General features: G+C 35.8%; 1 protein-coding gene across 1 annotated transcript; it reads right to left on the bottom strand.

Moving 5' to 3' along the window:
• Positions 1-6,804: 6,804 nt before the first annotated feature.
• Positions 6,805-22,918, bottom strand: LOC128555576 (nuclear nucleic acid-binding protein C1D-like). Its single transcript, XM_053538297.1, has 5 exons — positions 22,737-22,918; positions 16,618-16,684; positions 8,112-8,167; positions 7,408-7,546; positions 6,805-6,972 (listed from the first exon to the last, which is right to left on the bottom strand). Exons 1-5 carry the CDS (start codon positions 22,878-22,880, stop codon positions 6,809-6,811), a joined length of 570 nt encoding a protein of 189 aa, XP_053394272.1. The 5' UTR covers positions 22,881-22,918; the 3' UTR covers positions 6,805-6,808.

Here is a 22,918-nt window from a genome sequence, read left to right on the forward strand (position 1 = left end):
ATAGAGAAACCTTGTGACCTCTCTAGAGGCCATATTTCTCAATGGATCTTCATGAAAATTGGTCAGAATGTTCAGCTTGATGATATCTAGGTCAAGTTCGAAACTGGGTCACGTGGGGGTAAAAACTAGGTCAGTAGATCTAAAAATAGAAAAACCTTGTGACCTCTCTAGAGGCCATATTTTTCATGAGATCTTCATGAATATTGGTCAGAATGTTCACCTTGATGATATCTAGGTCAGGTTCGATACTGGGTCATGTGGGATCAAAAACTAGGTCAGTAGGTCTAAAAATAGAAAAACCTTGTGACCTCTCTAGAGGCCATATTTCTCAATGGATCTTCATGAAAATTGGTCAGAATGTTCACCTTGATGATATGTAGGTCAAGTTTGGAACTGGGTCATGTGCGGTCAAAAACTAGGTCAGTAGGTCTAAAAATAGAAAAACCTTGTGACCTCTCTAGAGGCCATATTTTTCAATGGATCTTCATGAAAATTGGTCAGAATGTTTACCTTGATGATATCTAGATCAAGTTCGAAACTGGGTCACGTGGGGTTAAAAACTAGGTCAGTAGATCTAAAAATAGAAAATCCTTGTGACCTCTCTAGAGGCCATATTTTTCATGAGATCTTCATGAATATTGGTCAGAAGGTTCATCTTGATGATACCTAGGTCAGGTTCGAAACTGGGTCACGTGGGGTCAAAACTAGGTCAGTAGGTCTAAAAATAGAAAAACCTTGTGACCTCTCTAGAGGCCATATTTTTCATGAGATCTTCATGAAAATTGGTGAGACTGTTCATCTTGATGATATCTAGGTCAGGTTCGTAACTGGGTCATGTGCCGTCAAAAACTAGGTCAGTAGGTAGAAAAATAGAAAAACCTTGTGACCTTTCTAGAGGCCATATTTTTCACGAGATCTTCATGAAAATTGGTGAGAATGTTCACCTTGATGATATCTAGGTCAAGTTTAAAAGTGGGTCACGTGCCTTCAAAAACTAGGTCATTAGGTCAAATAATAGAAAAACCTTGTGACCTCTCTAGAGGCCATATTTTTCAATGGATCTTCATGAAAATTGGTCAGAATTTTTTATCTTGATGATATCTAGGTCACATGTGCTGAAAAACTAGGTCACTTTGTCAAATAATAGAAATAATGACGTCATACTCAGTTCAACACTGGGTCATGTGGGGATAGGTGAGCGATTCAGGACCATCATGGTCCTCTTGTTCCTTTTGTATGCGTATTTCCATGAGTTGTGCAAAATACAAAATGGTATTATTAAAGGTGGAAATTTTTCTGTGGTATAAGTGAAGCATGACTTCTGCTTGTAAAGCTCGTATCCGATAAGTTTTAATTGGATATACAGAAGATTTTGTTGGGTATATCGAATATTTGTATAAGTCTTTTAAACCACTAAACATAAATAAATTGACCAGCATTTACATTTAAATTTAATAAATGATTTACTTAATTTTTATGTTGCAAAACACTAACATAAAGGCCTGGCTGATCAAGGGCCATGGCAAGAGAGCCTGTGCTCCCCCTATACCCCCCAATGACTTAAACTCATCGAAGTTACATGCAAACAAAATAATATTTTCTCAATATATAGACCCAAAACTGTACCAGAGGCCACCACTTCATGCCTGCATTTCAAAATTTCCAGGAGGGGAGATGCTCCCGAGCCATAACAGGAGGGAAGTATCCCCTCTATACCTCAACATATAGACCGAAAAATGCACTAGAGGCCATTATTATGTCTCCCACACCCCACCAGACATACTGATTTACTCTTGTCTGTTTTGATAAACAAAGCACTGAAAGTCTGATTGGATTGTATTTGATAATCAAAGCACTGGAATTCGATTAGGTTGTATCAAAGCTCTGAAAGTCTGATTGGGTTGTTTTGATAATCAAAGCACTGAAGTCTGATTGGGAATTAAGAATATAAGGGTGTAGAGTTTACGCTTGAACATTTCTCGTCCGATCTTATACTACTATTCAGATGATTTGGCAGTTGGGGGAGACATGCGCTTTTCTCAAAAGCAGCTCTAGTTTCATACCTAAATTTCAAAAACTTCCAGAGGAGACCTTTCCCCCTCCCCAAATAAGAAGGAGGTATTATACCAAACAGGAAGGAGTTACCCCCTCCTGTACCTCAAATTTAGACCCAGAAATGCACAAGAGGTAACTATTTCATACCTAAACTACAAAAATTTTTCAGGGGAGAGCCCCTCCCCTCTCTCCTCACTTGAGTCTCACTAACAGGAGGGAGGGCTAACCTCTTGCACCTCAAAACTCAGACCCAAAAATGCACAAGAAACCAGTATTTCATAACTATGTTTAAAATATTTCTTTGGGGAAACCCTCTGAACCCCTTCTCTACCTTTATATCCCCTTCTCTACCTTTACATTTAAACCCAATTGCACCTGAGGCCACCATTTCATACCTATATTAAAAAAGAAAATCCAGGGAGAGATCCACATGCCCCCCTTAACAGGGGGGAGGTATCCCATCATGTACCTCAAAGTTGTGACCCAAAAAGGCACTAGAGGCTTCCATTTTATACCTATATTCCAGAGGGAGACTCCCCTGACCACCTTACAGGAGGTGGGGACCCTCTTAATACCTGAAAATTTAGACAAAAAATATGCATCAGAGGCTGCCATTTCATACATATATTACAAAATTTTCCGGGAACAGACCATACTGACATTCAAATTTTACATCAGTGTATGGCATCATTTTTGATGTTAGTTTCATGTGACTGTGTTGTTGTGTTTATCATGTTCTTTAATTATAACATTTTCAGTCTTACTCAAGCTAAAGAGCAAATTTATACCATTGATAATTGTTTAAGTGTAGATTTTTATGTAATAAAAAGACTTCTAGACTTGTATCAAGAAGCATGCACATGTTCTTTTGCAGAATAGTATTGTGCCCCTGTTGCATGCATTATTTATCCTACAGAACCAGTGAAATATTTCTTGATGAAAATCTAATAACTAAACACAGGCATATTCAAATACCTTAGACCTTAAAGGCTCATAATGCCTATATTCTATAAAATATGCAAATATCTTGTACTTTAAAGACACTCAGCAACCGCCTCGGTAGCCTAGTGGTAGAGCGTCCGCTTCGAGTGCGGGAGGTCGGGGGTTCGATCCCCGGCTGCGTCATACCAAAGACGTAAAAAATGGTACTAAGCAGCTTTCCTCGCTTGGCGCTCAGCATTAAGGGGATAGTGCTAGGACTGGTCAGCCCAGTGTCAGTATAATGTGACTGGGTGGGATATCATGCCACGTGTCTACGGCGTGATATTCCAGTGAGGCACACTATAAAGTTGGGCATTGTGCTCACTGCTACAAGTAGACACCGTCATTTATATGACTGAAAAATTGTTGAAAAGACGTTAAACCCGAACACACAACACACACACACACAAAGACACTGTGTCTACCGGTACATACTGTAAAATATTCAAGTACCTTGGACCAGTCAAGCACTTATTGTCCATTTACTGTAAAATACTGAAATAACTGACCATAAAAGCTCTCACAGCCTATATTCAGTACAATATGTAAATATTTTGGACCAGTCAAGCTTCTATTGTCCATTTACTGTAAAATAATGAAATAAGTTTGACCATAAAGGCTCCCAGTGCCTAAATTCAGTAAAATATTCAAGTACCTTTGACCAGTCAAGCTCTTATAATGTCCATTTACTGTATAATACTGAAACAACATTGAATACTAAAACTCTCAGTGCCTACATTCAGTAAAATATGCAAATATCTTGGACCAAGTCAAGCTCTTATTGTCTTTTTACTGTAAAATACTTTTAAATAATTTAAAATGTGTTTTTGTAGTAGTACATTTTTATTTCTACATAATTATATGATTTTTTTGACATTTTTGCGAGTGAAACAAGTCAATGAAAGTACAGAAAAAGATAAATGGATATGCTTAAAAATATTGAGTTAATAGTCTTTTGAATAAACATCTCTGTTATGAATTATCTCCAATATATTATTTGTTATCATTTATTTACGACCTTGTTGCACTAAGTTTTTGACAAAATTTCCACACATTTCAGCGCAACATGGTCGTAACTGGAAAACTTTCAAATAACTCCTCAGTGAACATTTTTTTGACATTTTTTCCCATAGTATTTTAGCTATTATTATAATTTGATAAAAATAATATAGATTGTATTGTTTTTCATTACATCATTTGAATACAAAAATATTTTTTGCTTCTCCTGTAAAGTTTTCAAAAAATGAGTTACGACCGTGTTGCACTGACCCATCGATAGGGTAGTATAATAATGTAATTTCTTCCTCATAACTTGTGACACATTTGACCTAGAACTATGAAACTTGAACTGAATTTAGATCAGCTGTCACCACCCATGTTATAGATTTCTTACTTGATTGTGCTCTCTTAAGGACATCTTTTGTTTTAAGTTCAGATGAACTTGTCAAACAGCGCACTTGGTGCCTCTTAAGGCAAAAACGTGTACCTTAAAATTCACAGTTTTCCATCTACTTGCGCAGAGTTAAAATAGTATAGAATAGATTAAATTGGTCCCGACTAATGAAATTATTTGCTTCTTAGTAACATCTTTAACTTTTTGCTTGATATATTTCTTTGTCATTCCTCACCACAAACCAGTTTTTTCAATGAACTGACCTAGTGACATGGTTTTCAACCTCAGGCCCAGGTACCTCGATTTCACAGAAACAGTCTGACAGGGTTCTATGAAGATCTAGTAGTAAATGTGGCCTCTGAAGTGTGAACAATGTTTTTCTATGATTTGATCTAGTGACCTAGTTTAAGAACAGTCGGAAACCAAGTTTTGAACTTAACCTACAATTTACAGACAAACATTCTAACAAAGCTTTATGATCAAACAGAAAATGTGACCTCTAGAGTGTTAACAAAATTTTTCTACAATCTGATCAAGTAATCTAGTTTTTTACCTTATCTAACCTAGTTTCAAATTCGACCTGGATTTTATTGAAAAACATTCTGACAGTTTGAAGTACACCTTACAGAAAATGTGTTTTTTATGATTTGACCTAGTGACCTAGTTTTTGACCTAAGGTAACCCGGTTTTGTACTTCTAGATTTCATAGAGACAAACATTCTGAAAAAATTTCATATAAAAGACGAGGTGGAAAATAATTATGGCCTCAGTGTCAACAAGGTTTCCCTACCAATTGAGCTGGTGACCTAGGTTTCAAACCCAGATGACCTAGTAACAAACAAATTCGAGATTTTATTAAGGATAATATTCTGACAGTTTCATTATGATTGGTCTAAAATTGCGACCTCAAGAGTGTTAATAGTCAAACTGTTGACAATGCATGACCCTTCATGACACACAATGGACACAGGGTGATCACAATAGCTCACCTTAAGCCCTTTGCTCTCAGGTGAGCTAAAAATATAAAAAGCATATTGGAACAGGTGAAAATGATTTCATCATAATGCTCCTGTGTAACTGCTTTGTGAGGATGATTTTTTAATGTTTTGGACATATTCCTGTTACATACATCATGTTCTACAAGACCGGGATAACCACCATACAGACTGCTTGTAAAAACTGTAAGGTTGGGTGGACCAAATAGTATACCATAGTGGTATGATAAAGCTGTCAGCTTCAGAGTAATTTCAATGTTGGAGGGCAAGTACAGTAAACCTCCAACCTGAAAATATAAGAAAAATGTGACGTCAACATGCCCCTTGAAAACTCAGAATATAATGAAGTCAATCAAGAGTCCCAAATGGACTGAAGTTGAACATCTCAGGACCATGACCTTTTGACTGTGCTTCTGATCAAGCCTGATGACCATCCATTGAGCGGTTCATTAAAAGGTTTTCATATATTTTATGAAATATGTAACCATTTACACAAACTTGAAAGCGGTCCAAAGCATGTGTGCTGCGAGATGAAGTTTGGTGAGGATCCATCTAGCAGTTTTTGAGAATTTAAAATATTTTTCTAAATTTTAACTCTGGTGGGCCCCTGCCTGCAGTCAAGCAAAAGCATCTGAATGAAACTGAGGAAGGTCCATCTAAGGATAGTACAGACCAAGTTTAGTGAAGATTATTTAGGTCACATAAGGTGCTTCATGATGAGTTGTTATAATTTTTTTCATTTCAAGTTCTGGATGCCCCTAATAGGGGCAGAGACCATTTGAATAAGTTTGAGAGCGGACCATACAAGGATGCTGCAGACTCAATGAAGACCCACAATGTGGTTCATGAGAAGATGCTGAAAGGTTTTCTAACTTTAAGCTCTGGGGACCCTAGGTGGCTGAGCAGAGCTATTTGGATTAATCCGAGAAAGAACCGCACAAGGATGCTAGAGACAACCATCAAGTGGTTGATGAAAAGAAATTCTTTTGAAGTTTTTCTGTTTTTTTTTTGCTTTGGGGTCCCGAAAAGGGGCCAACAGGAACCATCTGAACAAAATTAGAGAGGTCCCTGCCAGCATGCTACAGACCAAGTTTTGTGTAATTCTGACTAGTAGTAGTGGATGGACAATGATTTCAAGTCTTAAGCAAATACATTGACTAAGAACAGAGATAGAGTGAATGAACATTAAATTATTGTTAAAAGGGGCATAATTCATGAAATACTGGTGTAAGAGCTATGAACCTTGGTACACATGATTATAATTACTCTGGTGTTCACTTGGTAGAAATATTTTGATCTTCCACTGAAGCAAACGAGTATGTTCTATACAGTATGCTGGTTAACATTCATCAACACTACGACTATAAAACAAAATAGAAATTGGTTATGTTTTCTTTATTTCAGTATCTTCTTCAAGGTTCATATATCGACTTTTATGAGCTTTTTTAATTTTTGCTTCAGTAAGTTCTTTCGGTGGTTTCTGATCTGACCGTCGTTTCCCTTTCCGTATCAAATACTTCTCTTCTGCATTCGTGTCCTTTGAACTTCCTGAAGGAAAGAAAGTTCACGTAAAATATAAACCTTGTCTCATCTTGTATGTTACATTTTCAAATTTTTTTTTTTTATCAAAGCCTGCATGAGGACGACTAAATAAGAATACAGCACATCTTCTGTAATTAAAATGAACACGTTTGTTAACAAATTCAGTAAATAACCAACAAACAGATAGGTGCAGTTTCAATAACTCCAACTTACTTCTTTGATCATGTTTACAAATATAGTATAAACTGAAAGGAATATACTGAGACAGACCACTAGCTAATTCTACTCTTGCATGACATATCAATATTCCCCTACCTGACAAAAGTCTTTGTCATCTAAGACAGGTGCCATTAACAATGATAACATAATATTACCGCTGTTACATCTGTCTATCTATGGGAAATACTTTCAACTGCAAGAAGCAGTTTTATCTGACAGTACCTGATTGTTTCGACTGTTTCTGTGCGGCCTGCCAAAGTGCACTCTTCACAAACCTCTTGGATGCACTAACATCTAATTTAGGAGCCTTTTCTTTATCTTGGATCTCTTTCACTCGGTTCATGTAACTTCTGATTCTGTCCTATACAAAAACAAATCACTGGACTGATTAAAATAATGTTACAAACAGTCGAAACTTGTATGCCTTTATCGTTTATCAGCAGCTTGGTAAAAGTTAAAGCATAACAGAATGCAATTTGTAAACTTAATTAGCTTGTATGTATTTGAAAAGCACTTAGATAGAAAATTATCAAGATGATTTCCCATTCTGACTTTGAAGTTTTTGCTGGGTTTAATAGTTACTTGATTGATCTGCAGTACAAAATGTACTTCAGTTACAAAATAGTGCAGTATAAAAGTATCATTTGCTGTACGTGTTTTATGGTCTAAATCCACTGTATCATCAGTTTTCAAGATTAGTACAACAACGCAAGTTTCTGACATTTTCACTACAGCAGACAATGATGGAGCAAATTCTGCAGGATCTATGTACTGATTCCAAGTCATAAAACCAAAGGCTTCCACAAACATGAAAATATTTTTTCTCAAGAAACTTGAGTTTCTCCTGCCCTATCTGTCAAAAGCCTGTTTTATTTCATCATTCTAAAATAACTCATTGCTAAACTCAAAGAATAACGATCACTTACAAGTTCCTGTTTTATTCCATGGTCTTTGGGATTTACACCACAAACATTCAAGTACACTGAAAATGTAACAAACATTTTAGTACTAAGATTACAAATATTTTAAGTTATGAATGTAACTTTGGCATCCCCTCCCCTTTTACTATGAGTAAGTTATCATGCTTTTGTAACCTTAATTTTGGCTGCCGGAATCCTAAGGCGGTGCCCGATTGTTGTTTTTTCCTGCTTATGTGTGTGGGTTTGTGTGCTTATGTGTCTGTGTGTCTTGGGCGGTGCCCTACAGTGTTGTTATATCTTACTTGTCTGTTTATCTATGTAAGTTAGTTATGTGTGTGTGTGTGTTTTGTCTTTTGTACAGGAGTGCCTGCGCTGCTGTGGTTTACATTGTAGGGTAACTGTGATTAAGGAACGTAGCATTCCCTTTTGAATATTCATCCTTGTTACACATTCCCCTGCAACCCCTCCCCCCCACCCCACTTCTTCTACCCCCTACCCCTTCCTCCCCACCTTTTGTATATTTTGCATAGAATTAAAATGTACCTGTTGGATTTTTGAAGCAATCCATCAATAATGTTTTTCCGTTACAGCTACTTTTTGTTGTGGGCCTACTTCGCAAAATTAATGCGTGGCTCTGTGGCTGTGTTTGTGGTGCTCTGTGCTTCCAAGAAATCTACCCATACCTATTATCTTTTGTATTACTTTAAACAATCAGTCATAATATTTTACATAACTAATTAAACAAAGCAAGCATGTGTTTATTAGCTAAGTAACCAGGCCTTTTTTTCATCATTTTGGGAATGCCACCAACACCAGTGGAATTGGGGAAAATGCTCTCGGAAATTGTCTTAATTGGGAAAATTTGCAAATTACCAAAGTCTATGTAAAGATATTTTTAGTGTAAAATATTAATGGATTGCATAAATTTCAGTGATTGTTCAATAGTATAATTGTTGTTTTGATAACCAAAATATACATACAATTAGCAAAACTATTTTAAAACAGCAAAATCCCTAAACAACCTGGCTGTACATATTCCAGAGTAACTGTGGAAAAATTGCGGACAAATGCAAAACTTCCATGGAATGTAGGTACTTTCCATGGAATAGTCCGGAAAAGTCACCTGTTATATAACATGTCCAGGAGTGATTGCAAATGTTTTCCTCAGACATCTCTGGAAATTACTCTGGACATCTTTCAAAATGTTCATGGAATATTAACCAACACTGCGGAAATGTAGCACTTTGAAAAAATTCTGGTCATTTAACTCTGGAAAATAACTCTGTCATTTTCTAAGGGATTTTAAACACATCAGAAAACAATTAGCATCAGACTGGGAATACCATGTGATCAAGCTCAGGCAATCAGATGAACTGATCTTACAGAGGAATTTTCAAAATGTGTAACTGGAAGTCTATGTTAACAAGTTGTGTAAAAATTAGTGAAACTTTATTATGTGAGGTAATTCAGTTCAATATTGAGGATTCTTGAAATTGCTCAAGTAAGTTTGTTTACATAAATGACCAATGAAACAATACATACATTTGTAATTATGCTAATTAACACATGCATGTATATTTGTACATCAGTCATTATATAGCATAAAACAATGAATGCTAAAGTATAACCAAAGGCTTCACAAAGGTTTTATAAATAATATGCATATAAGAAAACAGATATCTTTAGGTACTTTCTTTGAATGATTTCATCATTATTTAAGTGTAACTAATCTTTGTTTGAAATTATGTATATGCTTAAAAAATAATCTAATCCGTCACTTTTAACTGGCAAAGATTCATTTTCCTTGTTCATATATATCATATAGTGTTTGAAACTGCAAAAGTGATCACATGCAATAAAATCATATTGCTTTTACTGAAACGTTATTGCTCACTATACATGTACTGCAAAAAAGTCTATAAATCACATTTATTGCTATTGAATAATACTGTCAGCAGAACTTCCTGGACGACTGCAGAATAACTCCGGAAAATTGTTCACGGACATCCGTGGAATCACTCCGGAAAATTGTCCATGGAAAGTTCTCCAGAAATCCCTGGACATTTTTCCGCAGTTTTCTGCAGTATTCCATATCAAGCTCCGGAAAGTTTGTCCGAATACTCCAGAGTCCGGACTTCCATGGAAATTCAAAGACATACCATGGAAATTTCTGGAATTTTGACAGCCGGGCATGATGGTCCTGTATCGCTCACCTGAGTACCATTGCTCAAAATAATATGATCAAGTTTTGACATACAGCACATAGGCATACATATTAAATATCATCAGGATAAACATTTTCTTGTAACAGTCCCTTTTGACCTAGTCAGGCCCAATTTCCATACCAAGTTTGAGGGTCCTATAGGGCTGTCATAGGTTGGGTCTTAGCCATATCGGCCATACCGATATATCAGAAGACAAATATCGACATTGATATATCGATTATCAAGTTAGATTAACAACCTATTTGTTCATATGCATACTTAAAATACCTTCCTGTAAATGCTATTTTTAGTTTTATTTCCTACTTTTCATATTTCTGTTTGATTGTGTTGTATTTGTATTTATGAAATAAAATAAATAAATAAAAATTAATAACACCTTCATTTTTATTTTGCCTTCACTCCTTTTTTGCATTTATCCAAATTTACAACTTTGTAAACTTAAGTTGTTTTTTAGGGTCTGAGTGTTTATTAGGATAGTTTTTTCTCTCTGTAAAATATCGATTTTTGAAAATGGGAATCGATAATCGATTGACAAAAAAATATCGTTGATACATCGATATCGTTTCTATTGATGGCAGCCCTAGGGTCCTAGGCTCAAATGCTGCATTTTTGTACTAACATGACTATTCCTTACCCTGGAAGACTTAAATAACATTTAAAACCAATCTCATTAGATGCTGCTGATATATATTCGTTCACATAAAATAAAGGGAGGTAATTTGTCATAAATTCAGTTAAAAGAAAACTGTTATCAACCCCGATTGTCCGAGTCCATCTGATGGCACAAATGACTTCATTGGTTACTGAGATACACCCATTTTAATTTGAAACAAAGGGAGGTAATTTGATATAAAATCAGTCCATAGCTATCTACCCTGATTGCCTCAGTCCAACTAAAGACAATAATGAAATTTCAAATGAGTTCTATAAATATTTACCAAGATAAATCCATTTTTATTAAAATCAGGGGAGGTACATGTAATCATGCATTGGTATATGCATGTAGAAGATACAAAGTACAAGCCTATACAACAATATATTAGTAAAGTATTCATATCGATAAATGTTCAATCAAGAGTTATCTAATATGACTATTTCTTACCATGGAAGACATAAATAATGTTTCAAACCAATCTCATTAGAAGCTGCTAAGATGTATTCATTTAGATAAAAAGTAAAGGGAGGTAATTTGTCATAAATTCAGTCAATATGTATCTTTACTGATTGTCCAAGTCCATCTGTTGACATAAATGAAATTTCAGATCAGTATCTTCATTAGTTACAGAGATATACCAATTTTTATTTGAAATAAAGGGAGGTAATTTGAAATAAAATCAGTCCATAGTTATCTACCTTGATTGTCTCAGTCCAACTAATGGCAATAATGAAATTTCAAATAAGGCCTATAAGTACTTACTGATATAAATCCATTTTGATTACAATCAGGGGAGGTAATCAGATATAAAATAACTCTGGAACCTACAATTGGATCTGACAGATTCGTCATGGAATCCAAGATTTATTGTTGCAAAAGCCAAAATAGCAAATTTTGGACCTTTAAAGGGCCATAACTCTGGAACCCATTAAGGATTCTGGCCAGTTCAAGAAAGGAACCAAGATCTTGTGGTGATACAAGTTGTGTGCAAGTTTGGTTAAAATCAAATCATAAATGAAGCTGCTATTGTGCAGTCAATTTATTTATTTATTTGGGTTTTACGGCGCACCAACACAGTATAGGTTATATGGTGCCAAACAGGACTACAAGTTTTGGTTTCACATCTCATTTACATAGAAATAAAAACATGAGGTATGGAATCAAAATTTGCATACCTGCTGGAATCCGACAGAGTTACAGCAAAACGAAGTGTTAAGACCCTATTAGTCACCTCTTATGATCATGCAAGGGTAAGGCAGTGGTTCCAATTCTTTTCATACATAGATCGTCCCAGAACCATATGGGGCAGACAAGGTCAAAATAGCTAATTCTGGCCCTTTCAGGGGCCATAACTCTGGAACCCATAATGGGATCTGGCCAGTTCAAGAAAGGAACCAAGATCTTATGGTGATACAAGTTGTGTGCAAGTTTGGTTAAAATAAAATCATAAATGAAGCTGCTATTGTGCAGACAAGGTCAAAATAGCTAATTCTGGCCCTTTCAGGGGCCATCACTCTGGAACCCATAATGGAATCTGGCCAGTTCAAGAAAGGAACCAAGATCTTATGGTGATACAAGTTGTGTGCAAGTCTGACTAAAATAAAATCATAAATGAAGCTGCTATTGTGCAGACAAGGTCAAAATAGCTAATTCTGGCCCTTTCAGGGGCCATCACTCTGGAACCCATAATGGAATCTGGCCAGTTCAAGAAAGGAACTGAGATTTTATGGTGATACAAGTTGTGTGCAAGTTTGGTAAAAATAAAATTATAAATGAAACCTCTATCGTGCAGACAAGAAATTGTTGACGCACGGACGCACAGACGACGGACGATCACAAAAGCTCACCTTGTCACTATGTGACAGGTGAGCTAAAAATAAACACTCATTTGGGAATTTTTAATTCAGAAAGTTTTGGGAAAACTAGAACTGTCACAGGAGTGACTTATACCCCCACAATACGGTCTTGTCAAAGAAGAATGGCAACCATAAGAAATTTTAAAAATACTTAGAATAATTTAAAACGTAATAAAAACTATCATCCTGGGCTTCCGCGGCACATATAAGTAATACTAGTATGAGGGATGAGGTAAATATAAAAATCTCTAATATTAGAGATACACTAAAAATGAATACAAAAAAGGGTCTTACCGACACATGTTACCACAGAAAAATGTATTTACTTTTTACATAGGACTAATAATAAAAAAGTACCCAAAATCTAAAAACAGAATTTCTAAAAATAGACTATGGGAAGTAACTCAGTACAAAAGTTAAACAAGAGCTGTCAGTGGACAGCGCGCTCCACTATTTTTAGTGCTTGATAGTATAATATAAGCAATTAGTAAAACTTTAACATTACAATAAGCATATTCTAAGTCGAAAAGGGGCCATAATTCAGTCAAAATGCTTGATAGAGTTGCCTCCTCCTTTTTACAGACTGGGGTCATGATGGTAAACAAGTATGCAAAATATGAAAGCAATATCTCAATGGACTTTGAAAATATTTGGGGTGGTACGCAAACTTTAACATTTGTGTGACGCTCACGTTCACGCTGATGCCGGGGCGAGTAGGATAGTTCCCAAGTTCACCTATTCTTCGAATAGTCGAGCTAAAAAAGGTTACTTCCCTTTGGCTCAAAGCCAATCAGAAGGATATAGTGAAAATGCATCAAAATTAACCTTAAATTCTAAGTAAAAGGGGGCATAATTCACGAAAAATTGGTGTCGGGTTATGCACTTTGTGGGTGATAAGGTGGAACATCATTTTTAAGTTTGAATCAAATTCATTTAGTAATAACTGAGATATAGGGAAATGCATCAAAATTAACCTTAAATTCTAAGTAAAAGGGGGCATAATTCATGAAAAATTGGTGTCAGGGTTATGCACCTTGTGTCACATGATGTGGGTGATAAGGTGGAATATCTATTTTAAGTTTGAATCAAATCCATTTAGTAATAACTGAGGTATAGTGAAACGTGACGGGACGCGACAAAACTGACTCCTATATAGCCCCCACCCCCCACATTTATGGTGGGGGTATAATAAAAACATAATTTTTTACTTTGAGGTACCGGCAGATCTGTAGGAGGAAAACGTCCTGGTAACAAAATAAGAGCTGTTGAAGGATATCAACACTCAACTATTCAACCGTGTTCAATTAGTGGATGCTGAGATACCAGCTTACATACAATAACTTAAAAATGATTGCTAACTGGGCATAACTTTGAAGAAATGTAAAAAACAGAGATAGGAAATCTGTGCAATTCAAGATTATCACAATAACAAGCGCATGAAGTTTCATTCAAACTAATTAGTGGATACTAAGATACCAGCTTACGTACAAAACTTTAAAAATTCAGGAAGCAAAACACATGGGTAAGTGCAATAGCTCCACCTGTTCTCCAAATAGTCGAGCTAAAAATCAAATTCCGCATATCTGGACTAAACAAGAGCTGTCACAATTAGTGGAAAATGCCCCCGAAGCGTGCCCAAGAATGCTACAGTTGTCTGTGCAAAATATACCACAATAGTTTAGGTATGAATCATTTTGTGACCTTAACCTGAGAGGCCTGGGTCATAAGCGCAACCTGGGTCTTGCACATGATAAACTAGAAGATGCTTTTGCAAAAAAGCACATGTCTCCCCCAATGCAAAGTGGTATAGGCAAGAAGTCAATAGGGGTCAGGAGCGAAAGTCAAAGAGACATTGATGGTTGGCTGCAATAGGGATCATCTACTTGGCATGTCCAGTCATCCCGCTAAGTTTCAACACTCATGGCCTAGTGGTTCTCAAGTCACTGTTCAGGCTCCTGTGACCTTGACCTTTGATCAAGTGACCCCAAAATAAATAGGGGTCATCTACTCTGCATGTCCAATCATCCTATTAAGTTTCAACATTCTAGGTCAAGTGATTCTCAAGTTATTTTCTGGAAATGATTTCACATGACCAGGCCCCTGTGACCTTGACCTTTAATAGACTGACCCAAAAATCAATAGGGGTCATCTACTCTGCATGTTCAATTATCCTATGAAGTTTCAACATTCTGGATCAAGATGTTCTCAAGTTACTGATCGGAAATGGTTATCAATGTTCAGGCCCCTGTGACCTTGACCTTTAACGATGTGACCCCAAAATCGATAGGTGTCATCTACTCTGCATGAGCAATCATCCTATGAAGTTTCAACATTCTGGGTTGAGTGGTTCTCAAGTTACTGACCGGAAATCGTTTTCCATGTTCAGGCCCCTGTGACCTTGACCTTTAATAGAGTGACCCCAAAATTAATTGGGGTCATTTACTCTGCATGTCCAATTATCCTATAAAGTTTTAACATTCTGGGTCAAGAGGTTCTCAAGTTATTGATCGGAAACGGTTTTCCATGTTCAGGCCCCTGTGACCTTGACCTTTGACAGAGTGATCCCAAAATCGATAGGGGTCATCTACTCTGCATGCCCAATCATCCTATTAAGTTTCAACATTTTGGGTCAAGTTGTTCTCAAGTTACTGACTGGAAATGTTTTTCAATGTTCAGGCCCCTGTGACCTTGACCTTTAACAGAATGACCCCAAAATCGATAGGGGTCATCTACTTTGCATGTACAATCATCCTATGAAGTTTCTACATTCTGGGTCAAGTGGTACTCAAGTTATTGATTGGAAATGGTTTTTAATGTTCAGGCCCCTGTGACCTTGACCTTTGACTGAGTGACCCCACAAACAATAGGGGTCATCTACTCAACATGACCAATCATCCTATGAAGTTTCAACATTCTGGGTCAAGTGGTTCTCTAGTTATTGATCAGAAATGGTTTTCAATGTTCAGGCCCCTGTGACCTTGACCTTTGACAGAGTGACCCCAAAAACAATAGGGTCGTCTACTCCAGCAGCCCTACAACCCTATCAAGTTTGAAGGTTCTAGGTCAAATGGTTCTCCAGTTATTGCTCGGAAATGAAGTGTGACGTACGGACGGACGGACAGGGCAAAAACAATATGTCTCCCCCAGAGGTGAGGGGGAGACATAATTAACTCATTATGCGGAACATTTGTCAAATAATTTTAAAATCCCTTGATAAATGGCAGAGTTATGGACCAGACAATTCAAACAGACCATGTTAATCTTTGACTTTTAAGTGTGACCTTGACTTGGACTTTTTTGGAGCTAGTGGTCTGGGTCTTGCGCATGACATGTCATCTCATGATAGGGGACATTTATGCCTTATGATTTTAAAATCCCTTCATCAATGGCAGAGTTATGGACCGGACAAGAAACAGACCATGTTAACCTTTAACCTCTAAGTGTGCCTTTGACCTCTTGCGCATGACATGTCATCTCATTATGGGGAATATTTATGCCAAGTAATTAAAATCCCTTGATGAATGGCAGAGTTATGAACGGGACACGAAACAGACCCTGTTAAACTTTGACTTCTAAGTGTGACCTTGACCTTGGAGCTAGGGGTCTGAGTCTTGTGCATGACATGTTGTCTCATTATGGTGAACATATATGCCAAGTTATTTCAAAATCCCCTCTACCCTGTCTAACCTCTAATGAGTCCTAGCAATTGATGCAATATGAATTATGATAAATCCACAAATCCATTTCATTTATCCTTATAATGTAACTCTACTTACTCCAAAACAATGAGTTGATTGAATAAGCTGCCACCAGGTCCAACTTGGCTTTGTCTATAGTAGATAACTGAAAACAATATGACATTTACAAACTGTTAATATAACATACAATTATAATAACAAAAATATAAGATCATAGAATCATTCCTTTTATTAACATATACATGTAGCTATTTCTACAAATGAGCTGTGCCATGAGAAAAGCAACATAGTGGGTTTGCGACCAGCAAGGATCCAGACCAGCCTGCGCATCCGCGCAGTCTGGTCAGGATCCATGCTGTTCGCTTTCAAAGTCTATTGCAATTAGAGAAACTGTTAGCGAACAGCATGGATCCTGACCAGACTGCGCGGATGTGCAGGCTGGTCTGGATCCATGCTGGTCGCAAACCCGCTATGTTGGTTTTCTCATGGCACGGCTCAAATATGCATTTTTTACCTAAATGATTACAGTACTCTATGATATAAAAACAAATGTAAATGTGAGGAGTGTCTTTTAAACAGTTTGTCCACATTTATTAATAAGAATATCCCCCCTGACTGGGAATTTAACCCTGACCACGGGCGTTGTAGTCCAACTTGCTTACCACTGCACCACTGACTCCCTATATACACAGAATGAATAATTAATGGTAACAACTTTGTTTAGTATAAAAAAAACCCCATAAAACAGAACAAATGCCCCCATTTGATCAAATTTGAGAAGTCCTTACAAGGATGTAACACCAAATTTCATTAAGATTCGCCTGAAAAAGTCATCTAAAGATATTAAAACTTTAAGCTTAGGTGCACATTTCCCCTTAAAATGACCAAACACCCACATTTGAAAAAATTTAAGGGAGGATTTTATAAACAAGAATGCTACAGGCCAAGTTTGATGAAGATCAATCAAGTGCTTCATGAACAAGAGCTGTCCGTAAGACAGCCAAGCTCGACTATTCGAAATATTGTCCCAGAAGCAGGAAAATATTACCAAAAAAGGTTAAATATCAAAAGAGTTTTAAGTTCAAAAGGGGGAATAATTTGACCAAAATGCATATCAGTTATGGGACTTGCTGCTCTTAACTAGTTTTATAACCTCGAAGGCACATGTGAAGTTTCAATTCAATATCTGCAATAGTTTTGGAGATAGAAACTTGCATGTAAAACTTTAACCAGAATTTTCAAAGTCCAAAAGGGGGCATAATTTGCCCAAAATACATGCCAGAGTTATGGGACTTGATCCAGTGAGGTTAGTAATTGATCTAGAAAAAGAAAAAGTAAGTTTCAAATCTATATGCCTTTTAGAAATAGCTGTATGTACTTGCATGCAAAACTTTAACCAGAATTTTCTAAGTTCAAAGGGGCATAATTTGGCCAAAATGAAGGTCAGAGTTATGGGACTTGCTGCTATCAACTAGTTTTATAACCCGGAAGACACATGTGAAGTTTCAAATCAATATCTGCATTAGTTTTGGAGATAATAACTTGCATGTAAAACTTTAACCAAAATATTCTAAGTTTAAAAGGGGGCATAATTTGCTCGAAAAACATGTCAGAGTTATGGGACTTGACCCAGTGAGGTTGGTAATTGATCTAGAAAAAGAAAAAATAAGTTTCAAATCTATATGCCTTTTAGAAATAGCTGTATGTACTTGCACGCAAAACTTAAACCAGAATTTTCTATGTCTTAAAGGGGGCATAATTTTGGCCAAAATGAAGGTCAGAGTTATGGGGCTTGCTGCTATCAACTAGTTTTATAACCCCGAAGACACATGTGAAGTTTCAAATCAATATCTGCATTAGTTTTGGAGATAGTCACTTGCATGTAAAACTTTAACCAAAATTTCTAAGTCTAAAAGGGGGCATAATTTGCTCAAAATACATGTCAGAGTTATGGGTCTTGACCCAGTGAGGTTGGTAATTGATCTAGAAAAAGAAAAAATAAGTTTTCAAATCTATATGCCTTTAGAAATAGCTGTATGTACTTGCACGCAAAACTTTAACCAGAATTTTCTAAGTCTTAAAGGGGGCATAATTTGGCCAAAATGAAGGTCAGAGTTACGGGACTTGCTGCTATCAACTAGTTTTTTAACCCCGAAGACACATGTGAAGTTTCAAATCAATATCTGCATCAGTTTTGGAGATAGTCACTTGCATGTAAAACTTTAACCAAAATTTTCTAAGTCCAAAAGGGGGCATAATTTGCTCAAAATACATGTCAGAGTTATGGGACTTGACCCAGAGAGGTTGGTAATTGACCTAGAAAAAGAAAAAATAAGTTTCAAAGCTATATGCCTTTAATTGATGGCTGTATGTACTTGCATGCAAAAACTTAACCAAGGTGTGACGCCGACGCCGACGCCGACGCCAGGGTGAGTAGAATAGCTAGACTATTCTTCGAATAGTCGAGCTAAAAATTGTTTAAAGGTATTTCTATTTTTAGCTTTAGTAGCCATTAAAAGGGAAAGAGTCCTTCCATTATATAATATGGATAAATTTATAAGAGTTCTATTTTTAACTATAAAAGGGTCAGAGTGGCTCATTTGAATAAAGGAAGTGGCTAAGGGTCCGGTAACCGGATATCTAGACCCGGTAATCAATATATATGTACTATTACATACTGTATTAATATGTTGTGGTAATTACCAATGTGTAAGGTAACTGCTGGTAAGTTATGATAAGTTGTCATAAAGTTGCCGTTACTACGTTTTTTTAAAAAATATTTCATTTACATAAAATAATACTAATAATTAGCGAATAATAATTAGATAATTAGCTTTCACTCAGGTTCGAGGCATACTGAATATAAATTTTAACAGCGATTTCCTGTAGTCACCGTTATTTATTTACTCAAGCAGTAAAACAAAATTCAACAATTCATGAGCATGTCTTAAATACTAAAGAAAACATATTATTATTTTAATTCACCAGTCCCAAGGAAAACAAAAATTTGATAAAACCTTCCGATCACAGCACACAAATTGCTATTTTTTATTTATTGAATTTGCGAGCGTTTTTTTCACCGGATTAAAGAATTATAAATTAATACTTTTGTTTCCTGTCAGTTATAATGTATTTAAAACAACGAGAAAAATACAAGAGCAAACATTTGAAGTCATCTCCCATTTTTTAAGATAAAATATAGTCTCCTCTTTGTAATACAGTTCTCAGTATTCATGTTGTTACCGGACCTCTAGACAGCCCTGTATGGGTTGTCTAGAGGTCCGGTAACTGGACCCGTAGCCACTGCCTTGAATCAATTTGAGAGAGGATGTTACAATGATGCTGCAGACCAAGTTTAAAAGATGTTTTAGAGAAGCAGTCATTAAGTCTTTTTTAATGCTGCACCTTTACAATTAACTTCCTGTCAATGTTTTCTAAAACAGCTTTTGGTAAAACAGCAGGTAAACAAATATGGCCGAAACAGGAGTACAATGAAACGACGCACTTGCCAGGTTTGTTTATTTTCACTCCTTGTGTAACCAGTACATTGAAAATTGTAAAAAAGCGGGTCATTGTTCCTCAATGCACTTTAGTAGAGATATTTCAGTATATAAATATCAATGTATATGACATATAGAGCGAATGAAAAGTTGTTTAGGAGCAGGGTGACTAATTATTTTATAAAATAGTTAATTAATTACAATTATTTTGGCAATCTTCTCAATTAAATTACAATTAATTACTTGGTTTTTGGGACAAATAATTAATTAATTACAATTATCCATGTCAAGTAATTAATTATAATAATTTTTGACAAATCCTGCCTTAAAATGTCCACTTGTATCTTTCAGCAAAATAAAACATTTCAATGCAGCCAAGTTCATGGTGTGCGGGTCTAAGCAAAACAGACTAATGTATTTCCTACAAGATGGCCTGTATATATGAAGTGACGCTACTGTATTCACTCAGAAATCACTCTTCAGTTATATAAAATCATTTTATATTGATAAACAGTACTGGACAAAAACTTGTTTCCCTGCTATCTTTTCAATAGATTGAAAATAGGTCAGAGCCAATTACTATCAGATACATTATTTTCATCAATACAATATTTTCTAAAGAAAAATAGGGAGACAATCAAAATCCCCTTGATCAAAATCCCCTACACTGAAAAATGACAGGGTGTTACAAAATCCCCTTCATACTTTTGCAGGGGGTATCATAATCCCCTCTGTGATTTTTACTTATTTCATCAAGTTCAAATACAACCTATACACAATTTAAAATAATGCAAATGACAGCTTTCATGTGGCAACCAAAATTAAAGTTATTACACACCAGAAATTTTATGCACCTTAAAGCTATAAGTGATGAAAGAATACAAAAGGTGTTGACACCTTGTTATTTACAGCACAATAGGTATAACCTATGACTACTTTACAGTTTCACCTCAGCACTAATCATGCTAATAGATGAGGCACAATAATTAAGAATAACTAGATTTAATTGACAATAATTGGTCAAATCTGAGTCTGTAATTAATTAATTACTTTCAATTATTACAAATTTGTTAATTAATTAAATTATAATTAGGCACAACCCTGTTTAGGAGATATACAATATAATCAAAAACAAAAATTCAATTATCTTTAATCTTAATTCATTCAACCCAGATCAAATTTCCTTTAATTTTAAAGAGTTTTGCAGTATACTTGTTCAATTTATACAATGCATGTCGATAATAAATTGAAAATGAAATATAAGCGTTTTTGGTTTTGTCTAAAAGATGGTTTTTGTCACGTGCTTTGAAACATTATTTACTGTAGCGAGTACACTGTTCTTAACAGTGGACTTCTAATCACAATGATGACCTTATCGCTTGGAATTGGATGCCTCGTGACCCGATAAAAATAGAACAGCGGGAACCAGCCGCTGAACGGGAACTAGCCGCTGAATTATACAAAAATAATCAGCCTAAATTGCAAAAATGCTTATGACTGAAAAAGTCTAAGAAATGGTAAGAGAAACATGTTTATTTTTAGGCAGTGGCTACGATTACGGTACCGTAATCCTAGCCTCCGGTTCTAGGATTACGGAAGTTCCGTATTCCTAGACAACCCTACGAGGATAGGCTAGGATTACGGAAATAAGTAAGGACATGCATAAATGATTTTTTAAACTACATATTTCACTGAAAATAGCGATTTTTTCATGCCTACAATGTTACGTGTATTTCGTGTTATCGATCCGTCATTTTGGGTAAGTATAAACTTAATCGATATATTTATGGTGGTGCGGAAATATTCAGTATAGAAATATGAGGGTTAATGTTAAATTAAAAAAACAAAATATTCTATACATAAAATTTTATGAGATTAGTTTGTTTGTCACTCGAGTTTTCCACGAAAAAAAAGGCGAAATCAACACCCGTATTCATAAGTTTTTCTTTCCAAAACCATACTAAATGTTGTTTTGTTTTTTTGTTTTTTTTTTAAATTGACAGACAAACGTGGATTATATTCTTAATGATAGCTCAAAAGGATTTAAAAAAAAATATATTTCATACTTTAAATTTTATGATTTGATTTTGCCTGTCACTTTAGATTTCCGTGCAAATAGAATCGGGCGAAATCAACACCCGTGTGTACGACAAGCATGAAAAATCGCTGTTTGAAGTGAAATAATTATGTTTACAACATCATTTATGCATGTTCTAACATATACTTGATTACTGTTACATACTTCCGTAATCCTAGCCTATCCTCAAAGGATTGTCTAGGAATACGGAACTTCCGTAATCCTAGAACCGGAGGCTAGGATTACGGTACCGTAATCGTAGCCACTGCCTTATTTTTAACATTCTTACACAAACAACAAAATTAATCCTGCAATCAGCATCTGGCTTTATTTAAGCATGATTGACAGGTGCAGGTTGCGCACTTACAAATTCAAATGCAATGTCGTAATGGAAATTCCTGAGGTCAAATCAAATATGGTGTCAAAACAGTGCCGTGTCAAAATGATGTACACAACAATGATTGGATCGTGTCCCAGACAAGCACCTCCCAGTTATAATCAGAATTGATTGTTGGGCAGTACATCTTAGATGTAGATTCGTTGAAAGTTTCTATAAAAAAAGAGTTCACAATTAACAACTTGCTGAATATCAATAATATGGCAAAGCAATTTCAACCTACCCTTCCATTCAGTTCAATTTGGGAAACTTTTAACAAGGGTTCAAATTCGTTTTCCACATTATTTAAAGCACTATCAAAAGCTGCTAATTTTCCCCTTAGCTCATGAGGTATTTCTGACCGCTTGCTTTTGTCACGTTCACTCATTTTCTTCGCAAGATGAATCACGCAAAAAATCACGTTGA

This window comes from Mercenaria mercenaria, chromosome 1 (genome assembly GCF_021730395.1).
Source record: "Mercenaria mercenaria strain notata chromosome 1, MADL_Memer_1, whole genome shotgun sequence".
In the NCBI taxonomy this organism is placed as follows: Eukaryota; Metazoa; Mollusca; class Bivalvia; order Venerida; family Veneridae; genus Mercenaria; species Mercenaria mercenaria.

Coding starts and splice junctions, on each gene's coding strand:
- LOC128555576 (XM_053538297.1), bottom strand. CDS start 22,880: ATGAGTGAACGTGACAAAAGCAAGCGGTCAGAAATACCTCATGAGCTA. Junction 16,685..22,736: donor AAATTGAACTGAATGGAAGG/GTAGGTTGAAAT, acceptor TATTGTTTTCAG/TTATCTACTATAGACAAAGC. Junction 6,973..7,407: donor GAAACAGTCGAAACAATCAG/GTACTGTCAGAT, acceptor TCTTTCCTTCAG/GAAGTTCAAAGGACACGAAT.